The sequence below is a fragment of the Diabrotica virgifera genome, chromosome 10 (genome assembly GCF_917563875.1).
Source record: "Diabrotica virgifera virgifera chromosome 10, PGI_DIABVI_V3a".
Classification (NCBI taxonomy): domain Eukaryota; kingdom Metazoa; phylum Arthropoda; class Insecta; order Coleoptera; family Chrysomelidae; genus Diabrotica; species Diabrotica virgifera.
The window spans coordinates 140,919,232-140,943,895 of NC_065452.1; the positions used below are offsets into that span (position 1 = coordinate 140,919,232).

Sequence of the window (24,664 nt, forward strand, 5' to 3'; positions counted from 1 at the left end):
GAAGATTTTCTTTTATTACTACCACAATTTACCGAAAATGCGAAGAACAAATTGCGCCCAATCAGTTTGGATTTGTGAACGCTGTTGGTACGAGGGAGGCTTTATTTAGCGTGCAGGTGTTGTTTCAGAAATGTAGAGATGTCAGCTGTGATGTTTTTGCATGCCTGATTGACTAAAAGAAGGCTTTCGATAGAGTCCGGCATGAACAAAGGATGGAAGTGCTGAAGAGGACAGGGATTGACGAAAGAGACCTGAAAATAATAGCTAACCTATATTGGAATAAATCCGCAGTACTCCGATTGGATGGAGAATATACAGATCAGGTCAAAATCTTAAGGAGAGTGAGACAGGGATGCATAATTTCACCGCTGATATTCAATCTGTACTCAAAGCACATTTTTGAAGAGGCTCTAAACTTTAAAAAATATTGATGAAGGCATCTCAATAAAAATGGAATCGAGCTCAGTAACCTGCGCTATGCAGATGATACAAAGTGTTTTCCAATACCATAGAAGAGCTGCAAGACTTAATGAACAAAATAACGGAGACAAGTACCCACATAACAATGATGTTCGCATCATGTTCTAAGCATATCCTGCCAACATTCGTCGAAGTATATCCTTTTTAGTATATGCGTAGTACAAGCATAGCATGTACCATAAAAAACATTCTAAATTTCATGTTCTTTGCATGTGCTTCGAAGAATATTCTTGCACCGAATATACTGAGCACATTCGTGTACGTAGTATCTCGGAATGTTCGTAAAAGTTTATTCTTAGAATATACCTTAATCGAATATTCTTAGTATATGCGTAAGTATATGCAAAAGTATATGCTTAACACATACTTGTATATACTTTTAAAATATCTTAAAAAGAATATACTGTATGTACCTATAGGAAGAAGAATAATGTTAGCCTATAGATTATCAACTTCGCGTTAAGAATAATTAATCAAATTTAGGTATTTTGGTAGGTACTACTGAACTATCTAATTCATCATTTTTTTTAAACCGTTTTAATTGTATGGTAAAAAAGTTTAAAACTTAATTCTATTGAAGAAAAATGAGAAATTCTCGTTTCGTTTTCAATTGAAATGAATACACCATTTTGATTTGAGTTTATACCATAAAAATATTTTTACCTATAATTTTCGGGAATCCGGAAACGGCCATTCATTGTTATTCTGACCCTTGCATTGCATATTTTATACCTGCACAAGGGAAGGGGGTAGGTAACAAAAAGGCAAAATATGAAAATAGTTTCCAGTACAGTTAAGGCATTTATGTCTACGCTGTGAGGAAGAAGCGACTGTATTTCTAGCTACAAGGACTAAAACATTTTAAGAACATAAAAAGCAGCTTGAAAATAATAAATTCATATTGGTACTTCAATATTTCCTAAATACCTAGTAAGTAAAAGTATGTATAATGTATATAGATACCTATAAATTTTAGTAATTTACATACATATTATATTATATATTTGGCTATTATATAATTATATAAGCAGCATTTTTATTTTGATGTGCACATAATAACTAAATATATTACTTATATTTTATATATAGGCTACTTACCCATATAATATTTATTATACATAGGTACCTATATAACTAACTAAAGTTTATACATTTTATACTTACTTTTTACGTAATATTGTAGAATGCAATAACTATACATTCTCATATGCAATTAGAATATGTAAATATAATATATTAGTAGAACCTAGGATGAGATTGGGTGATGTTGAAAACATACTTCTGAGAAATATAGCACATCCTTGGAATATTCTTCCCATATACTAAAAATATGTGCGATAGTACATTCTAAGTATATACATAGAAGGTATATAGCACTTCCTTGGAATATTCTTCCCATATACTAAAAATATGTGCCCTAGTACATTCTAAGTATGTAACTAGAAGGTATATAGCACTTCCTTGGAATATTCTTCCCATATACTAAAAATATGTGCGATAGTACATTCTAAGTATATAAATAGAAGGTTTATAGCACCTCCTTAGAATCTTCTAAAAAGTATGTTCTTGGTATATACTGAAAAGAAGTGCGGTAGTACATTCTAAGTATATACATAGAACGTTTAAGTACTGTAATGTAGTATATACTCAGTATATGCTCTGCACATTCGCAATGGTAATTACGCATATTCTAAGTATATACTTTTTCTGAAAAGTATGTTCTATGAATCTACTAAGAACATGAAATTGTTATGTGGGTAGAACATATGGATTAGATATAAGCACCAACAAATCCAAGCTAATGATCATCAGCAAGCAAAACATAACTGGAGCAAATCTGTATGTGAACCAAATGAGAATTGAACGTGTCTCACAATACAACTACTTGGGAGCTATAATCAATGAGTCATGGGACAATACTCAAGAGATTAGATGTCGCATCGGAAAGGCAAAAAGTGCATTCTTGACAATGAGCTCTGTGTTCAAGAGCCATGACCTCACCCTAAAAACAAAAATAAGGCTCGTTAAATGTTACGTGTACTCAGTGAGCCTATACGAAGTAGAAACGTGGACATTGAAGGCAGAAACTATCCAAACTTCAGGCTTGCGAGCTATGGTTGTACAGAAGGATCCTGAAGATACCATGGACAGACAAAGTCACCAATGAAGAAGTACTACGAAGGATGAACACAACCGCAGATTTAGTCAACATCGTGAAGGCCCGTAAGCTGCAGTTTTTGGGACATATAATGAGAAATCGAGGCAGATACGAGCTACTCCAATGCATTTTACAAGGTAAAATTGAAGGAAAAAGGGACGAAAAAGAATATCCTGACTTGCTTACCTGAGAGCATGGTATAGATAGACCTCAACACAACTATTCCGTATAGCAACCAACAAAGTCATCATAGCCAGAATAATCACCAACGTTCGGAACGGACAGGCACCCTAAGAAGAAGACTGCCACAATTATTACGACTTTCAGCGGAGCCAGAGCTCCTCATAAATTATCCATATTAAAAATTTGTTGTTGGGTTTTTTAAGTAATACTGAAAATACGTAGTACATGTAGTTCATCATTTTATCAACCTCGACCAATTGTCAACCTTACCTCATAGATAAAAAGTTCATTCTTAAATAAATATTTTTAACAGATTTTTTTAGATTATTATTCTGGGCAATAACTAATCGAACTACTAATGTTACAAAGTATTGGTTAAGCCAGTTATATTATAACCTAAGTTAGTACTACTTACATATTCATCTATCTCATTGGATATATGTTTAAATCTTTCTAAAATGCTTCCGGTTCTATGTGCCTAAAAAATTATGAAAATATTTATATTTTATTGAAAGCCCTAATGTATTTTTTTTAAATGAATATTTTTACAGTATCTTTCCAATTCCCCTGTCTTTTACTGCCATCGATACGTCTCTTTAAAAATATTATCAAGAATCAACAAGAGTTAAAGTGTGGGTTAAATGCTTTGTGGGTTTCTTTAATATGATATTAGACAAGACGAAAACGGCGGGTTCGTTGGGAAAAATATTCCCATGAGATTTTTTTGCATACTTACATTCGTGAGACATTCCAGAATAAGGTTCAAGAAGTCGCCCACGTGAAAAATTTTTTTTAATCAAATTGCAAAAATCAATATTTTTGGTCCCGGACAATTTTTTTGTAGGTTTTTTAGAGCATTATGGATAAAAAAAGGTCTCTTATAATTTTTCTCTAAAGTTGATGGTTTTCGAGTTGTAAGCAATTTAAAATTGAAAAAAACGAAAAATGGCGATTTTCAAGGCTTAATAACTAGGTTAAAAGTTATTATTATGAAAGTCAGAAAGTGACTAAATCAAAGTTTAATGCCCCCTACAAGATTCCGAAGAAATTTTTGTAATTATTTTATTACTAAGCTGTTATTTTTAAGTAATATTGAACGCCATGCACGTGGTAGGCGGCCGTAAATGTGAGTGCAAGTAAGATGCACAATTGGACTGCCGGAGTGGCATCTCTCTCGCGAAAACGTTCTCAAGATGGCAGCACAGACGAGGGTGAGAATATTTATTTCCCGTATATTATTTTACATATTATTTTCATACTTTTGAAAAGTAGAAAGTTGCGATTATTTCCTGCTTATTTGACGCCGTAGGTATTTTTCAATAAATACGAGGTGACATCTAGTGGCCTCAAAAAAGAGGCACAGATCGGTTTCGTACCGAAACGAGCAAGGTAGGTTGCTTCTAACTAACTCAGATTGCGCTAGTCCCATAAGGACTGCATGGCTGTCTTACGGCCGCGGGTATATGGAAGGAATATTCTACATTTTCGTCTGTTCTGAGAGCTTGACTGATGAGCTGTAGACAGCGAAAATGTTCTCAAGATGGCAGCACAGACGAGGGTGAGAATATTTATTTCCCGTATATTATTTTACACATTGGGGTGTACGAGTGTGTTATAGAGGTAGCACCTTTTATTGGAACGACCACATCAAACGTCATAGACGGGAGATTGTTTTTGATAACTGGTCCTCATAAGGCACTCAACTCTCACTTATGGCTCCACGTGCCACATCCCGGGCAACTGCATTGGTCTGCAGGCTAAACTAAGTGAGGGTAGCCAGACATGGTGATAGGTTGGACAGTGGCAGCTGGCTCTTACAAAACTGACCATGCGGCGAGAATGATAGCCACAGAAACGGCACATATACAGCGGTGCAGAAGGCAAAGGGAAACCACTGCACTATTTTCCCAAGAGAATTTCTTCCCATAACGATGACAATTTTGGTAAGTGAAGATGGAATGTGTAGCGACCCGACTCACGCTCGGCGCCATCTCGGTTCCGGGTCGGATGGTGTGAAATTTGCTACCGGCTGCCAAGGTGTGAGGGACCAGGCACCTGGCAGAAATTGTGCGACTGAATCCAAATTTTCATTTAATTTAAGAAAATGTCAGCGAATTGGTACATGGAACGTCCAGGGACTGATCCAAAACCCTGGAAAGTTACACATCATTGAAAAAGAAATGGCAGACCACAATCTTTCGGTACTGGGACTCTCAGAAACTCACTGGAGAGGAAAAGGGCATTTTAAAACAACTGCTGGCAACTTCGTCTATTTTTCAGGCCCAGATAACAAAAGTACAAATGGAGTCGCAATAATTATACCCTCTAAACTTAACGACTGCGTAATTGGATATAATACTGTTGATGACAGGATAATATCCCTTAAAATGAGAATATCCACCAATACCCTACACCTTGTCCATGTATACGCTCCTACAACAGCTGCACAAGAAGAAGACATCAACAGGTTCTATGGTCGTCTAGAAGAAACTGTTCGCGCTATTCCGAATCGTGAACTCGTCATAATTTTAGGAGATTTTAACGCCAAAGTGGGGTCATCTAATGAAAATATTGAAGGAGTGCTGGGCAAAAATGGACTGGGACAGAGAAATGAGAATGGCCACCGTCTAGTGGAGTTCTGTGTAGAACAACATCTTACAATTACAAACACGTTATATCAACATCATCCACGGAGATTATACACATGGCGCAGCCCAGATAGACGAACAAGGAATCAAATAGACTGCATCCTAATAAGATCAAGATGGAAGTCGTCGTCCATCAACTGTAAAACATTTCCTGGCGTAGACTGTGGAAGCGATCATCAACTCTTGGTATTGAACGTTCGACTTCGTTTCAAAGTCTCCAAAAGAACACCCCAGAGAAAAGTCATGTCTCTAAGTCCATCAAAAATCAATGACTTCCAACAAAACCTAGAAGATGCTCTTTCTTTAGACCAAGTAGATAGTGAGCCTGAGAGCACTTGGATCTATCTCAAAGATAAGGTAATCGAGGCTGCAAAAGACTGTGAGGCAGCGGTTTCCACTGGCCGTAAGCCATGGATATCCGATAATACGTGGACTGTGATTCAACGCAGAAAAGAACATAAAACTAGATACGGAACAAACGATGAATACAGAGCGTTATCGAGAGAAATCAGAAAACAGTGCCACAAAGATAAAGCTGATTACATCTCTCAAATATGCAGAGAGATAGAGGAACATGGCTGTCGAAATGAACCGAGGGACTTATTCCAGAAGATCAAACTCCTTACCAGAGAATTTAAACCTCAAACGTGGTCTGTAATAGATAAGAAAGGTAATTTAAAGACCGATACTGATGAAATATTGGAAACATGGCGAAACTACTGTGGCGAGCTATATAAAAATAACGACGTATCAGCAGAAAATCAGTGGCCTTCTGACTACCCTAGAGAACCTCGCTGAAGTCAAAGATGCAATTAAATCACTAAAGAGAAATAAATCCCCAGGCATTGATTCAATACCATGTGAAATACTACAGTTACTAGGTGACAAAGGATTACATATCATCCATTCTATCTGTATCGCTGTTTGGAATTCAGGTAAATGGCCATCTGATTGGTGTACCTCAATTTATATCCCACTACACAAAAAAGGAACTACTACCAGATGTGAAAACTACGGCACACTGTCACTAATAACACACGCTAGTAAAATCTTGTTGCATATCATCAAAAACAGATTAAAAACCTATCTACATTACCAAATACCTCAGGAACAAGCGGGGTTTGTAAAGGGTAAAGGTACAAGGGAACAAATCCTGAACCTGAGACAACTCATTGAAAAGTCTAGAGAATTTCAAGTACCTATGATTATATGCTTCGTTGACTACCAAAAGGCATTTGATTGTGTAAGCTGGATAAATCTGTGGTCAATTTTAATAGAAATGGGCGCACCAATGCACCTGGTGACACTTATTAAAAATCTGTACCAGTCTAATATAGCGACAGTCCGACTAGATCAAAAGTTCTCAAACCAATTCAAGACCGAGAGAGGTGTTAGACAAGGATGCGTGTTGTCACCTGACTTATTTAACATTTATGGTGAACATGTTATGAGGATGGTTTTAGAAGGATGGGCCGGTGGAGTAACAGTAGCTGGTAGAAAAATCTCCAATTTAAGATTTGCTGATGACACTACACTTATAGCAGCAAATGAGCAAGAAATGTTTGATCTTCTGCGAAAAGTTGAGTACGAAAGCAATAAAGTTGGTCTGAAAATCAATAAAGCTAAGACAAAAATAATGGTGGTCGACAGATTTGACACTATTCAACTGACTAACATATTACAGGAATACCAGATAGTAAACACCTTTGTCTATCTCGGGTCTAGTATAACTAACGATCAAGGGCGCCCATATAAAAATTTTTAGGGGGGGCCAAACGTGACGATGTTGCACATTACATTTTGTATATCTCGGATGACAATATATACGGTAGACTCTCTCTATAACGAACACGGATATAACGAGGTTTCGCTTATAACGAGGTACATTAGGTGTCCCATGAAATCCCTATTGAACTATAACGCTCTATAACGAGGCATATTTGGTTATAACGAGGAAAATTTAAATCGAAGAATACTTGTCTTTACCTGTTTTTAGCGTTGTAATGGTCATAAATAAATAAATGCCTTAACTACCTGTACATAGAAATGCCCAACGTCTGTCTTATTATCGAGGCCAGTGCTGTAATAAACTCGGCCACCTGTAATAAACATCTGCCTGTTTATCGACCGATATTGAATACTATAGGAAATTTACAATCTATGGCGGCGAAGTCTCATTGTTCACTGTTCAGGTTGACCATCGACACATAATAAACTACGTAAGAGGCATCAAAAAATTTCATTATTATTATTGTTTGATATAACGAGATCCGCTTATAACGAGATAATTAATTCACCATTTCAGTTCTCGTTATAGAGGGAGTCTACTGTAGTTTAAACCACCTAAAAAACCTAGTTTGAACCCTGTTGTGAGGAATTATTCATACATTTAAACACTAGACCCAGTTTTTAAATGGAAATGTCATGGGTACCACAAAAGTTGGGCCTCTCTTTAAAACCCGTTTGAAAAGAATACAATGCTTGCAAAGCCTTCCCTTCAACTTTGGCGAGCAGACTAACCATGAGTATGTGTCGAACCAAGTTTTTACTTTAAAATCTTAAAAAGGAGCCCCCTTTATTTTTGCAGATATAGAATCCTTATGAAAAATAATGCACAGATATTCCAAACATTTTTAGAATTGTTGATAGATGGCGCAAATAAATCGCATTTTCCGAATATAGCGCCATCCGTCAAGTCAACAATTCTAAAAAAGTTCGAATAAATGTTACTTATTTTTTGAGGAGGAAACTCAATCTGCAAGAAAAAACGGGGGTTCCTATTTAAGATTTTAAAGTTAACTTTCACCCCACCTCCGGAGTGTGGAATGAAAAATCCTGTTTGGTGTCATTCTATAGATTTTTGAAAAATATTAAACACGTGTTTTTTAGTTTTTATTTGGAAGTATATTTCTCGAGATATTAGACCGTTTCTATAATTTTGCTGTGGTATCACGATATACCGTTTTTTCCGATTATAGCGCTATCTATCCACAATTCGCAAAATGGCTCGAATAAAATTTGCTTATTTTTACAAGGAAAATCCAAATCTGCAACAAAAATTAGGGGTTCCATTTAAGATTTTAAAGTTACCCCCCGCTCCACACCCAGGGGTTGAAGTGGTGGACTTGTTTAGTGTCATCGCATAGATTTTTGAAAATTATTGACCATGTATTTTTCAGTTTTTCGATCCGATGTTCATTTCGCGAATTATTCGGCCTTTCCGCTACTTTTGGGACACCCTGTATATAACACTCATTCATCATGAAAGATCGCCTGTTTTTCATTTAAATAAAATTGTTCTGTTCATCATAATGAACACTTTAAAAATAATCTACTTACTAAAAAAATACTTTTGCAAACTAAAATTTGACTAGTATGCTCAATAAATTTTAAAAATTATTTTTCAGTATGAATTTTTTCAAAATATAAAATATAATTACTATTTTATACCAGTTGTTAAAGACAAATGGCTCATTAGTGATTATCGATCAGAGATCGGATTTCTTGCTGATATGGTTTTTTTGCAGTATTATAAATGATTCATTTAATTTGTAATTTTGGGTGTCAATTACAGTGTATATGTTTCCCACGCCTCTAATCTCTTTCAATGTTTTCGTTAGTAGCATACCGTGATTGTGGGAAATGTGTATTATGCACATTCCATACAGACCACTGTCGCAGACACAAAGATTTTCTGTTAAACTATTAATAACTACCCAATATGTGAATTTTTTTTATTAATAAATATGTTGTTTCCAATTTATCTCTCAAAAGTATCCAATATTGTTTTGACAAAAATACGTTTATGTAATATAAATTTAATTTTTTTCTTTCCCGAAAAGCTAGGGGGGGCCACGGCCCCCCCTGCCCGTGTGTATGGGCGCCTATGCTAACGATGGTAACTGTGAAGCAGAAGTTCGGAGACGTATTGGTATGGCAAAAAATGCGATGAGTAACCTAACTAAACTTTGGAAAGACAGATCTCTCTCTCAAAATATCAAGATGAGACTGGTGAATGCCCTTATATTCTCAATATTTCTATACGGAGCAGAGACTTGGACTCTTCGCGCATGCGAGCGCCAAAAAACTGATGCCTTTGAGATGTGGTGCTGGAGAAGAATGCTGCGCATACCTTGGACAGCTCATAGGACAAACGTTTCCATTCTAAACCAACTCAATATTAAAAAAAGGCTGTCCACAATATGTCTGCAACGAATTCTGCAATTCTTTGGTCACGTGGTTAGCAGAGGTGACGACAGTTTGGAGAGATTAATTGTTTCTGGAAACGTTCCGGGGAGAAGATCAAGAGGACGATCACCAACTAGATGGTCTGACCAAATAAAGCATTCAGCTGGAAACTCATTCTGCGAAGCTCTTAGAGCGGCTGAAGATAGAGACCAATGGAGAAACGACAGGAGATATATATATATATATATATATATATATATATATATATATATTTATCAATTTTTATCAGATATTAAAACGATGTCATTGGCAAATCTTAGGTGGTTCAGATCGTCTCCATTTATATTACCTAATTCCCTCGTTCCATTCGCTTAAACATGTATTCGAGTATAGCTGTAAACGTAAACTGTATTTCATGGATAATTTCATATCACCCTGTCTAATTCCACGTTCTATTAGGAACTTTTTGTTATCTTCATGAAATCGGGCACTTAAGGCAATATTTTGGTAGTCAATGCGGCAATCGGCCAATTTTCGAAGCAATATCAAACGCCTTTTCACATTTTAGAGAAAAATGGTTCAAATAAAAGTTATATGTCATAGATAGCTCTTTAATATTAACCCTTATCCGGGCAAGGTGGGCCCAACGGGCCCGAGACGCCAATACTTTTATCATAAACTGATAAAAAAAATTTTATTGAATTTTATGCATCACTGAATTTGTTTAGAAGTATGCTTCCTTCAACATAGTCATGAGCTATTCAAAATATTCATTATAATTTTTGAAATTATTGCGTCGAAAGAATTTTGTGACGTAAAGGGGCAACACGGGCCCGTCGGACCCTATTTGTATTTATACTCAAAGTCTAAATCTTTGTTACAGAAGTTAATCTGGCAGTGAGGTAATGTTTTTGTGGATTATCTAAACGACTTTTATGATTCCGGAAATCCAATAATAAAGTCTAAACGTGTAACAAACAACGTAAAATCTCCTTGATGTGAACATCAAAGAGATGCTTACAATAGGTGTTATATCTATTCTAAATGAATTTTAAAAACTAATAATCATTGTTGGAATGCAATAATATTGTTAGGTAGGTACCTACCTATACATATTTTGAAATAAATAATGCATCTGCTATCAGTCGTTTGATATCGATGTTAGTGTCGAGAACTAAGCTCCTAAAATTATATTGAATTACAGTGAAAGTAGATAGTGCGAATAAAATGTCCCAAAAACCATTATCAGCTGCAGAACTGCAAGATATTGCTAATAATGTATGGTATTCCGATGATGAAGGATCTCCTAAAGCAGGTGGCATTGAAAGTGACTTTGAAATTGAAGATCATCTTTCGGAAGCAAGTGAAGAGGATGATTAGCAAGTAGTATTGAGTGATGATGAGGAAGAATGTGTAGCTACAAGTTCCCAGATTTCAGAGTATGTATTTTTTGAAACTAAGGATGGAATTAACTGGAAGAGTCAACCACAACCGACAGGACGTATGCGATCCTGCGACATAATAAAAAGCAAAGTGCACAAAGTAAGGTTAGCCCCTGGTCAAAGTGTAGATGATCCTGTTGATTCCTTTTGTTTGTTTGTGGACGAAAAAATTGTGAACGAAATAGTAAAGTGTACAAATAGAGAAGTCGAAAAAGTCCTGGGGATACAGAACTGAAAATATTCCGACTCTACAGAGCTTTATGCCTTTATTGGACTACTACTAACTGCAAGGCACCTGAGTGCCAACATCCATAATGTAGATATACTTTGGAGTAAACTTTATGGACCTACTATATTTAAAGCTACCATGAGGTTAAAACGATTCAAGGATTTTCTAAGATTTGTTCGATTTGATGATAAGGACACGAGGTCTGAACGAAGAAGGAACGACAAATTAGCAGCAAAACGAGATGTGTGGAATCAAGTCAACAAAAACTTTCAGAAATACTATTTATCAGGAAAAACATAACCTTCCAAATGTTTATTACTTGTGAATAAATATTTTTTCTACAAAAGTTTTCTTGCATAGTAGCATACTTAATCTAGACAATTTAAATTTAACTTTAATAAAAAATCAAAAAAGAATATTAGAAATATATGGGTAAATATGAATAGTACATTCAAGAACACTGGTGGGCCCAACGGACCCGAGTTGCCCGGTTACGTAAGTAAAATGTGTTGCCCGGATAAGGGTTAAGAGCGATTATTTAAATAACTGTAGGTACTTTCCCAAAGAGTCACAGACTTAAATCCAAAAGAGCATGCATGGGATTATTTTGGGACGACGTATTCTACGTAACCATGGTGAGTTTGAAACCATCAATGCGATAACTTAAAAAAAAAAGATTAAAAAAAATTTGCATTTAATTCAGAGAATACTCTGGTATTCAATTATTATAAATGATTTATCAATTTTTGAACTACTGTTCTGCTAGCTTGAAATCAAGTTAGCAGAACATGGGATAACTTTTTAAAAGAAAGAGCAATAAATTTTTTCTTGAAACATTAAATTTGCATTTTATTTAAGTACACTTAATTGTGGTATAATAATAACTGTGTTCTGCTGACTTTATTCTGCTAACTTAATGGACGTCAATACACCCTACTAATAGTCTAAGAGCTAGTGAACCCTCCGACTAACGCTCGTCCTGTAAGGCTAGAAATTTTTCTAGTGATAATTCATAGCACACCAAGGCTAAAAACCATGACCTGGCAGGCCTCAGTGGTGCACGTGTATCTACCAAGTGAATCGAAAAGTGCAAATTTAGGGGGTAAAATAAACTTTCTCCTGTAAGGTTTAAATTTAAGTATGTATTTGAGTAAGTCATTCAGAAGAAATGTGTACAATGACAGGCGATTCTGAAGAGCATAAGACCTTGCCAGGCGAGGGGAAAGATTAGGGGTTTTTTCTAAAATTATTCTTTTTGCATCGAACAATTTTTTTTTAGGTTTTTTGGATCATTCCAAACAGAAAACGTCTTTAGTGATTTTTCTCTTAAGTTAATAGCTTTTGTTATATAAGCGATTGAAAATTTTGAAAATTGCGAAATCGGCCACTTTTAACCCTAAATCGGACATTTATCTAAAAATTTCAATGTTGCCAAGATACGTAGATATTCTTTAAACATTGATTGATGAAATCCCGAAGAGTTTTTTGTAATAAAATATCGAAAACCCCTTTGTTTTTTTAATTGCTAATCAAGCAGGTGCGACACTGTAGTATAAGTAGGACGTTTGAGTTTGCATAAATTCATTATCTCGAGAATGTGCAAATTTCAAGAGAAATCCTCAGACAGGTCGATTTTTATTTTTAAATTAGGACTTTTTGGCATATATATAATACTAGTGACGTCATCCATCTGAGCGTGATGACGTAATCGATGATTTTTTTAAATGAGAGTAGGGGTTGTGTGATAGCTCATTTGAAAGGTTATTGAATTTTCTATTCACTAATATAAACATTAACATAATTATTTATACAGGGTGTACAAAAAATTTTTTCTTATTAAATGACCTTTGATTAAATTTGACAAATAGATGAACATTTTTTTTGTACACCCTGTATAAATAATTATGTTAATGTTTATATAACTGAATAGAGAATTAAATAACCTTTCAAATGAGCTATCACACAACCCCTACTCTTATTTAAACAAATCATCGATTACGTCATCACGCCCAGATGGATGACGTCACTAGTATTATATATATGCCAAAAAATCCTAATTCAAAAATAAAAATCGACCTGTCTGAGGATTTCTCTTGAAATTTGCCCATTCTCGAGATAATGAATTTATGCAAACTCAAACGTCCTCACTTATACTACAGTGTCGCACACGCTTGATTAGCAATTAAAAAAACAAAGGGGTTTTCGATATTTTATTCCAAAAAACTCTTCGGGATTTCATCAATTATTAATGTTTAAAGAATATCTACGTACCTTGGCAACATTGAAATTTTTAGATAAATGTCCGATTTAGGGTTAAAAATGGCCGATTTCTCAATTTTCAAAATTTTCAATCGTTCATATAACAAAAACTATTAACTTAAGAGAAAAATCACGAAAGACGTTTTCTGTTTGAAATGATTCAAAAAATCTAAAAAAAATTTGTTCGATGCAAGAAGAATAATTTTAGGAAAAACCCATAATCTTTCCCCTCGCCTGGCAAGGTCTTATGCTCTTCAGAATCGCCTGTCATTGTACACATTTCTTCTAAATGACTTACTCAAACACATACTTAAATTTAAACCTTACAGGAGAAAGTTTATTTTACCCCCTAAGTTTGCACTTTTCGATTCACCTGGTAGATACACGTGCACCGCTGAGGCCTGCCAGGTCATGGTTTTTAGCCTTGGTGTGCTATGAATTATCACTAGAAAAATTTTTAGCCTTACAGGACGACCGTTAGTCGGAATTTCACTGGCTATAAATATTGTTTTTCATAAAAAAATGTTTAAATTAAAAATAATGAATTTTTGTTTCTTTTGCATATATTTTCAGATTTTTAAAATTTTTTTCTTTTTCGTGTGTAATATTCTTGAGTTGTATTAAATTTGACTTAAATTTTGTTTATTATTAGATAAATACTTAATTGGGAACATTTTAAACTTCTTTAAAAGCCAATTTTTAGGAAAAACTGAGTGTCCTCTGTTAATTTTGCACCCCAGTGTATGTCATATAATTTACTATAGGTACCTCATAGTTTAGCCAAGAACAAATATAAGATATTGCTACCAACTGTCCTGTATAAATTGCAATGATTCCTTTGCCAAAAAACGAGTACAATTTTGTAGTTTTTTGAGCAAACATTGTAGATGGAACTCTTATGAAATACAAACTATAATTTTGAAATCCTAAAACAAGTTGGATGAAACTGAATAGAATAGGAAAAGCAAACATCGAGTTTATTTCTTCGGTCAAACAGTGGATTTTGTAATGTTTGATGCGTAACTCCTCCAATGCATGTATTTGCTGTTCTTGCAAACACCTAAAAAATAAAAAATGTTAACGTTAAAATATTATAGATATATTTTTTCTGCAGTGAATTCGATGATCATTTTTAGTTATTAATAATTCATTCATTCAGCATTATTACCTAACCTAGGAATTTTAGCTAGAGATCGGACTATATACACCAAAAAGTCAAAAATATGCGCATATAGGTACAGTGTGAAAGGCACTTATGGAATAAAATTATTTAAAAAAATTGTAAAAACTATAAATGTGAACTTTTTAAACATAAATTTAAATGTACAGGGTAATTCATGCAAGTCTAGCAACGTTCATAAGCTTTATTTGAAATTGAGCACCCTCTATATTTTTATATTTTTAAAGCTGCTTAACAGCATGATTTCAACGAACTATATCATATATAACACTGGGGAACATATTTTTTGTTGAGTTAGATCTGACACTTGTTTTTCACTAATTTTTGGCGTCTGAATCTGAGAATAACCTCATATTTTGTCTATCACGTCAACTTTTTAAACTGAGGTGCCCATGTCTCACTTTATGAGGTACCCATGCTCTATCTTGATCACCAAGTTTCAATTTAAATAGGCAAAATATGCTTGTCTGACAAATGTACTGATGTTTGTCCTTTGACTGGAAATGGTAAAACTGCCACATATATAACAAAACGAATCGGAGCTCTTTTCACACTTACGACGAGTAGGAGCAGAGGTAGCCATAAGGAAACGTTTCAGATCAAACACACTAAGTAGTTCTATGCACTTTACTAACGAAATACTAAATACTGCTAACCGACACACAACGTTTCACCACAATATAACTGACGTAACTGAACAGGAACAGGCAAGTCTAGACCAGTTGCAGTTATCAGCGAGTCATTCCCCCACCCACATAGAAAATGAACGTGACGTGATAGAAGAAAACTAAAAACAGTTTTGAAACCACCATGCCTAATTCTATAGAAAACAGCTAAAAAATCTAACTCAACAGAAATTGTGTTTCAAATTGTTCCCCAGTGATAATTAGAGTATATTAAGAATAATACAGGGTGAAATTTTGAAATTATAAAGTATGGAAACCACTTATGGAATGAATTTGTTTGTGTCCTTATTTTAGATAAAAAATATGAAAAGAATATGTTTAAGAAACGCTTTTCTTGAGTTACGAGTGACTAAAAGTAAATATATTATAAAAAAATCAACTAAAAAGCAAAAAATAAAAAAAAAATGAAAAAATTTAACACATTTTTCAAAGAAAAGCGTGGCTCGTCTTCATCGAATAAACGGTTTTCGCACCACGCTTTTCTTTGACGAATGTGTTAGATTTTTTCAATTTTTTAAAATTTTTTGCTTTTTAGTTGATCTTTTTATAATATGTTTAATTTTAGTCACTCGTAACTAAAGAAAAGCGTTTCTTAAAAATATTTTTTTTATTTTTTACTTTTTAGTCTTAACTTTTCAAACATTAAAATGTATTATCGTCATGTTTATTAAAATATGTATAAAACATCTGATGTACAAACATGAAAAGTAGTCGGAATCGGCAAAAAACTTGAAACTTTATTGTTTATTTATGAAGCATAACGTAAACAATTAACGTAAAAAGTTAAATTATGTGTAATTCATATACCTAATTAGGTAAAATCTGTAAGTTTCAAGTTTCTTCATTGTAAAAAACAAGAGAATTTAAGCATTTTCCGTTAAAATCGGTTTTTATTTAAAGACTAAAAATAAAAAATTTATTGACTATTGGTGTATTGTTCTCGCGAATGCATATGTCTGCAAATCTTTAGTCATTTGCATTGAAGAAAAGGCAGTCAAATTAATGTCCAAAGATTTGACCCAAACCATTGAACTAAAGAAAAGCGTTTAATTAATACGACAAAACGAATTCTAATGTTAATTATAGCACAAAACGTCTCTACCGGTGGTTTTTCTAAGACTACGATAAAAACACGAATTTTTTGAATTCGAGTTTTGGTTGAAGTTTTGTTTCGTATCGTATTGAAATTTGACACGAATAAACGCCGATTTATATAAGTATAAACAAATATATGAGCGTTCAAAATTTGAAACTTTATTGTTTATTTATGAAGCATAACGTACATAAACAATTAAAGTAAAAAGTGAAATTATGTATAGTTCATATCATTAGCTACAATCCGTAAAAGTTTCAAGTTTCTACATTGTAAAAAACAAGAGAATTTAAGCATTTTCCATTAAAATCGTTTTTTTTTTATTTAAACAATTAATAAACATAAAAAAAATTTATTGACTATTTGTGTATTGTTCCCGCTAGTGCATATATCTGCAAATCTTCATTCATTTGCATTGAAGAAAAGTCAGTCAAATTAACGTCTAAAAATTTGATGCAAACTATTGAAGTAAAGAAAAGCGTTTAAAAATTATAAAAAAAAATTACTGGGACACGTCAACTTTTAAATTAAGTATCTATTGAGTATTGATTGGCCTGCCCCATCTCCACCCTCGCACTATAAATAACCGTATCTCATATTTTGATGTGTGTTTAAGACGAAATCAAATTGTCTGTTAGATATGGGAAACACAATAAATCTCTCTCTCCTGTCGTTTCCCCATTACTGAGGATCGTGATTTCTTCCAATATTCCTAACAATGTTTCTCCATTGGTCTCTATCTTCAGCTGCTCTAAGAGCTGCGCAGAATGAGTTTCCAGCTGAATGCTTTATTTGGTCAGACCATCTAGTTGGTGATCGTCCTCTTGATCTTCTCCCCGGAACGTTTCCAGAAACAATTAATCTCTCCAAACTGTCGTCACCTCTGCGAACTACGTGACCAAAGAATTGCAGAATTCGTTGCAGACATATTGTGGACAGCCTTTTTTTAATATTGAGTTGGTTTAGAATGGAAACGTTTGTCCTATGAGCTGTCCAAGGTATGCGCAGCATTCTTCTCCAGCACCACATCTCAAAGGCATCAATTTTCTGGCGCTCGCATGCGCGAAGAGTCCAAGTCTCTGCTCCGTATAGAAATATTGAGAATACAAGGGCATTCACCAGTCTCATCTTGATATTTTGAGAGATAGATCTGTCTTTCCAAACTTTAGTTAGGCGACTCATCGCATTTTTTGCCATACCAATACGTCTCCGAACTTCTGCTTCACAGTTACCATCGTTAGTTATACTAGACCCGAGATAGACAAAGGTGTTTACTATCTGGTATTCCTGTAATATGTTAGTCAGTTGAATAGTGTCAAATCTGTCGACCACCATTATTTTTGTCTTAGCTTTATTGATTTTCAGACCAACTCTATTGCTTTCGTACTCAACTCTTCGCAGAAGATCAAACATTTCTTGCTCATTTGCTGCTATAAGTGTAGTGTCATCAGCAAATCTTAAATTGGAGATTTTCTTACCAGCTACTGTTACTCCACCGGCCCATCCTTCTAAAACCATCCTCATGACATGTTCACCATAAATGTTAAATAAGTCAGGTGACAACACGCATCCTTGTCTAACACCTCTCTCGGTCTTGAATTGGTTTGAGAACTTCTGATCTAGTCGTACTGTCGCTATATTAGACTGGTATAGATTTTTAATAAGTGTCACCAGGTGCATTGGTGCGCCCATTTCTATTAAAATTGACCACAGATTTATCCAGCTTACACAATCAAATGCCTTTTGGTAGTCAACGAAGCATATAATCATAGGTACTTGAAATTCTCTAGACTTTTCAATGAGTTGTCTCAGGTTCAGGATTTGTTCCCTTGTACCTTTACCCTTTACAAACCCCGCTTGTTCCTGAGGTATTTGGTAATGTAGATAGGTTTTTAATCTGTTTTTGATGATATGCAACAAGATTTTACTAGCATGTGTTATTAGTGACAGTGTGCGGTAGTTTTCACATCTGGTAGTAGTTCCTTTTTTGTGTAGTGGGATATAAATTGAGGTACACCAATCAGATGGCCATTTTCCTGAATTCCAAACAGCGACACAGATAGAATGGATGATATGTAATCCTTTGTCACCTAGTAACTGTAGTATTTCACATGGTATTGAATCAATGCCTGGGGATTTATTTCCCTTTAGTGATTTAATTGCATCTTTGACTTCAGCGAGTAAGACAGTAGGTTCTCTAGGGTAGTCAGAAGGCCACTGATTTTCTGCTGATACCTCGTTATTTTTATATAGCTCGCCACAGTAGTTTCGCCATGTTTCCAATATTTCATCAGTATCGGTCTTTAAATTACCTTCCTTATCTATTACAGACCACGTTTGAGGTTTAAACTCTCTGGTAAGGAGTTTAATCTTCTGGAATAAGTCACTCGGTTCATTTCGACAGCCATGTTCCTCTATCTCTCTGCATATTTGAGAGATGTAATCAGCTTTATCTTTGCGGCACTGTTTTCTGATTTCTCTCGATAACGCTCTGTATTCATCGTTTGTTCCGTATCTAGTTTTATGTGCTTTTCTGCGTTGAATCACAGTCCACGTATTATCGGATATCCATGGCTTACGGCCAGTGGAAACCGCTGCCTCACAGTCTTTTGCAGCCTCGATTACCTTATCTTTGAGATAGATCCAAGTGCTCTCAGGGTCATTATCTACTTGGTCTAAAGAAAGAGCATCTTCTAGGTTTTGTCGGAAGTCATTGATTTTTGATGGACTTAGAAACATGACTTTTCTCTGGGGTCTTCTTTTGGGGACTTTAAAACGAAGTCGAACGTTCAATACCAAGAGTTGATGATCGCTTCCACAGTCTGCGCCAGGATATGTTTTACAGTTGATGGACGACGATTTCCATCTTGATCTTATTAGGATGTAGTCTATTTGATTCCTTGTTCGTCCATCTGGGCTGCGCCATGTGTATAATCTCCGTGGATGATGTTGATATAATGTGTTTGTAATTGTAAGATGTTGTTCTACACAGAACTCCACTAGACGGTCACCATTCTCATTTTTCTGTCCTAGTCCATTTTTGCCCAGCACTCCTTCAATATTTTCATTAGATGAACCCACTTTGGCGTTAAAATCTCCTAAAATTATGACGAGTTCACGATTCGGAATAGCGCGAACAGTTTCTTCTAAACAACCATAGAACCTGTTGATGTCTTCTTCTTGTGCAGCTGTTGTAGGAGCGTATACCTGGACAAGGTGTAGGGTATTGGTGGATATTCTCATTTTAAGGGATATTATCCTGTCATCAATAGTATTATATCCAATTACGCAGTCGTTAAGTTTAGAGGGTACAATTATTGCGACTCCATTTGTACTTTTGTTATCTGGGCCTGAAAAATAGACGACGTTGCCAGCAGTTGTTTTAAAATGCCCTTTTCCTCTCCAGTGAGCTTCTGAGAGTCCCAGTACCGAAAGATTGTGGTCTGCCATTTCTTTTTCAATTATGTGTAACTTTCCAGGATTTTGGATCAGTCCCTGGACGTTCCATGTACCAATTCGCTGACATTTTCTTAAATTAAATGAAAATTTGGATTCAGTCGCACAATTTCTGCCAGGTGCCTGATCCCTCACACCTTGGCAGCCGGTAGCAAATTTCACACCATCCGAACACAATAAATAGGTATTAGAAAATGATCAGCAGGGGCGTAACAGAGGCCCCCGCAGCGTGAAGCTTGCGGGGCCCCCCAATCGATCAGGGGACTGTTATAGGTATATGATTTCACTTTGTGTGTTTGAATTTAAAAACGTAAATTTCTAAATAGGCGTATTCGGCAAGTGAATCATCTCATATCTAGAAACTTACTCCTTTCCGGTCTCACGAACTTTTATCGTGACGACAATAAACTATAATGCTTTGTACGTGACTATTGAAAGATTTGAGAAATGCAATTTGCCTAATTTTAGAACAATATTTCTAAATCTATAAATGGGTTTTCTCTTTAATCTTTACCTACGTTTAGTATTTCGATACAATTATCCAGAGGCGTAACAGAGGCCCCCACGCCCTAAGCTTACCAAGCTTATGGGGGCCCCAATATGTCAAGGGCCCCATCTTGCCGTCTAATATAATATATAAAAATGTGTTGTTATATTATTTGCATACATAATTTTTTTAAGCAGTGCAGTATTGAAAATGAAGTTTCAGTAAATGACAGTTTTGGAGTGAAATTATCAACCTCGCGAAGGACGTATTTGCTGGACAATTTGGATTTAGGTTCTAGTACACTCCACTTCAAAGTTGGACCCCCAGGAGGGGGTGACACCCCTCCTTGGGGTGAGAAATATAAGTACGTTTAATCCGGAAATGCTTAAATGTTTAAATAAATTGACTAGTAAAGCAACTTTTGTTCTATAGAGTTTCTTTATCTATGTTAATACTTTTCAAGTCATTTGCGAATGCAAATGTTAATATTTTACCAAAAAAACAACGTTTTCAGACGGGTTTTTCGCAAATAACTCAAAAATAAGTATTTATCGAATTAAATATTAGATATCGAAAAACATTTGTAGCAAAACTGTTGTTATAAGATACAAAAAAATGGTGTACTTATTCATGAAGTCTGTCGACACAGTAAAAGCACAGTTGAAGCTCATGAAAAATTATTCTTATTCGTCCAATTCCAAATCGAATATTTCAACCTGGAACAACCAAACAATGAAGCACTTTTCGGGAAAAACTAATTAAAACTTTTTTAAATGTTTCAAAAAAAGCTTTATTTTTATTTTTTTATTAAAGTTTCTAGCACCAAAACTATACGAGTTACGCTCAAATAAAGTTGACCCCTTTTTTTTTTGGTAAAAATAATCGTGAAAATCTGCCCCTATTTCGCACCCCAAAAAAAAATATCATTAGCGCTTTACCATTTACATTAAATATTTATTGTTTATATGATCTGTAGTTTGAACAGTTCGAAGTTTTTATTTTTGAAAAAATTTGGTTTCATAGTAAAAAAAGTTTTTTTATTTTCGAAAAATGCCTTCTTTTAAAAATAACTTAAAAAATAAGTATTAGTGATACGAAAAATCTCAAACAGTAAAGAAATGTAGGTCTTGCTTTTATAAATATTTTGGCATTATTCTGTTTTTCTGTAAGACAAAAATTGGTTAAGATATGGCTGTTTAAAATTTGCATATACTCTGATTAGTGACTCGTTCAAGCCCTTTCAACTAGACCCCTTTTAAAAATAAACACTTTGAACCGGTGAAACTTGCAGGCGATATAAAAAAGTTAAGTAATTTGTAAGACGATAATGATTAGTTTCGTTTGGGATGCTAAATAGGGGGAGATTTTTACAATTTTTTTACCAAAAAATGAGACTAACTGTATTTTAAGAGTAACTGGCTTAGTTTTGATGCTAGAAAATAAAGCTTTTGTAAAAAATAAAGCTTCTTATAAACACTTTAAAAAAGTTCTAATGAGTTTCCCCGAAAAGTATTTAATTTTTTGGTTATTTCACGTTGAAATATTTGATTTGGAATTTGACGAATAAGAAAAACTTTTCGTGAGCTACAACTTTTCTTTTACTGGGTCGATAAACTTCATCTTTGTTTCTTTTTTTTTTATAAGCTAGATACATTTTTGCTAACAATATTCTGTTCGATCAAATACTTACTCTTTGAACTATTTGCGAAAAATCGCCTAACAACGTGGTTTTTTGTTGAGCAATAAACATTTTTACTCATAAATAACTCGAAAAGTCTTGAGTTGACCACTTCGGTGGTGACACTGAAAATTACACGGTATCGACATATTTTACGTTCATTTACTGGACTGTAACAAATATAGCTATTTGTTACATATGTTGCAATTAGTAATTTTTTAAAGGGGGCCTCATTTCCAATTCTGCGGGGAGGCCCCGACGGAGTTTGTTACGCCACTGATGATCAGGTAGCAAAAGTGACAAGATATATTGCATTTGAACTAATATGTACAGTTAAAGATAGACAACAATGTTTCCAACAGTCAGTAATATGAGCAAAACAAAAGTTAAATTTAGGAATTATGAATGGATAAGAAACCTTGTACAGGATGTACTTACATAACTTGAAAATTCTTATCAAATGTGTGAATCGCGTAGTAGAAGGCTGATTTTTCATCAGACATGTGCTTTAAATTTTCTATTCCATGGTTTATCCATTTAAACCTTTGCTTCATTATCAACAACATTGCACATATTTTCAAGAAGAACATATTAGTCGCCATTATGGGGGCACAATAGCATATATTTGCGGATACGCTTTTAAAACTACTAGGAAAAAAGCACAGTATATCTACTGCGAAAATAAATACTGTTGTGCTTAAACTAATAGTACTAAGGATCAGAGATATTAAGAATATTATTAAATATTCTTGTTGAAAGTTGATGTTCACATATGATTTCAATATCTTCCTGTCAAATATAATTAACTCGTTCAACCAAATCACCATCTAAAAATAAACAAAATAATAATTAGATACTTCTGTATTCTGAGTAAAAAAAAAGTAAAATAATAAAAAAATAAGTGCCAAAAGAAATAGCTCTGAGTGCATTCATATAAATCGAGAATTCTATCATATATCTTATTTGACTCAATACCAAGCTCATCAGAAAAGAAGAACCATATAAGCCTCATTGTCTTCTTCGGCGTTTTCCCATTGAGTCCCACCTTCTCTGATGTCTCTATCTATCATTTCCTATGTAAGTTTTCCATCTCATAGCAGTTTTCTTCCTTTCCGTCTTCTTCACGGCGGGTCCCAGTCCAATAGTTTTTTCAGCCACCTGTGCTTTGGCATTCTTTGTACATGTCCGTACCACTGCAGGGCTCTGTTTTCCAAGTGAGCATTGTACTTCCATTCTGTTCCATATTTCCTCTGTTCTTATTCTATTTTCTCTGGTGATTTGTAGACATCTTCTCATAAAGTCCAATTCAACTGTTCATATTTTATTGTGTACCTATTGTTATTATCATTGGCCAAATTTCCGCTCCATATAGAGTAATATTCAGCACTATGCTCTGAAAGATCCTTTTTTGTTTTCTTGGATTTAAGTGTTGTTTCATATCACTCCATGGATTCTTTCGTGGCCATAGGCGTAACCAGGGGGGTTTGGGGGTTATAGCCCCCCCATTGGGATGAACTTTAAGCTCTATACGCGCTTAACACCATACCCCTAGAGACAGGCGCGGATACAGGGGTGGGGGTCAACGGGTCCATGGACCCCCTATTATATTGGACACCCACCACCCACCCATGACCCCACGGACTATTTCAGTGTTTCATGCGTAACACGGAAAGAGTCCCACTAGAGCTCAATCCTTTTGATACCGTAGGCATCTGGGATGAGTGAATTTTATCCTTAGAGTAAATGTGAGTCGTATGGCTAAATCTGGATAATATATTTGCAGTAAGACTGCCCCCCCCCCCTATTATGGCTTTCTAGATCCGCGCCTGCCTAGAGACTCTTCAGTAGTTGTAACTGTAACCACCCCCCCCCCCTTAGGATCATCCTGGTTACGCCGTTGTTCGTGGCTTGTTTTTCCCGTGCTATTTTTATTTCTATATATTTCATACAAGTATAACGGACCGTCTCGGCTGATCATTGACCTTAAATACCTACCCACATAACAATTTCATGTTCTTAGTAGATTCATAGAACATACTTTTCAGAAAAAGTATATGCTGAGAATATGCATAATTACCATTGGGAATGTGCAGAGCAGATGCTGAGTATATACTATGTAACGTTACAAACGTCACATCTTTGATATTTTATTTTTAAATAATTATTTTACCTTATTTCCTTTAATATTTCATTAATAATTATCTTCTTCTAATTGGTTTACCCATTTTCCCCTTTAAAAATCGGTTGGCGCTCTCTTTTATTACCCTCTTTTATTATCTTCTATTTAATATATCTCTTTCATTTAAATCATCATACTGAACATACCTCGTATATTCATACTCTCCAAATATCTGTATTTTCAATACGGAACATGCCGCTACTTCATAGTACTTGGTTGTCATTTTAAATGTCGTTTTCAATGACAGTGTCACTTCATCGACTTGACCCCCTACTCCCTGACATACACTGGAAGGGAAAAATTAATCCTTAAAAAGGC

General features: G+C 34.8%; 1 protein-coding gene across 1 annotated transcript in view; it reads right to left on the minus strand.

Annotated features, from left to right (window-relative positions):
* LOC126893230 (putative gustatory receptor 28b) overlaps positions 1–23,207 on the minus strand; it is a 131,699-nt gene extending 108,492 nt beyond the window's left edge. Inside the window, exons 1-4 of the mRNA XM_050663208.1 lie at positions 23,143–23,207; positions 22,606–22,994; positions 14,356–14,647; positions 3,237–3,299 (exon numbers count right to left, since the gene is read on the minus strand). Of these exons, the coding sequence (XP_050519165.1) occupies positions 3,237–3,299; positions 14,356–14,647; positions 22,606–22,994; positions 23,143–23,151 (753 nt within the window). The 5' untranslated portion in view covers positions 23,152–23,207. The remainder of the gene's footprint in view (positions 1–3,236; positions 3,300–14,355; positions 14,648–22,605; positions 22,995–23,142) is intronic.
* Positions 23,208–24,664: the final 1,457 nt, after the last annotated feature.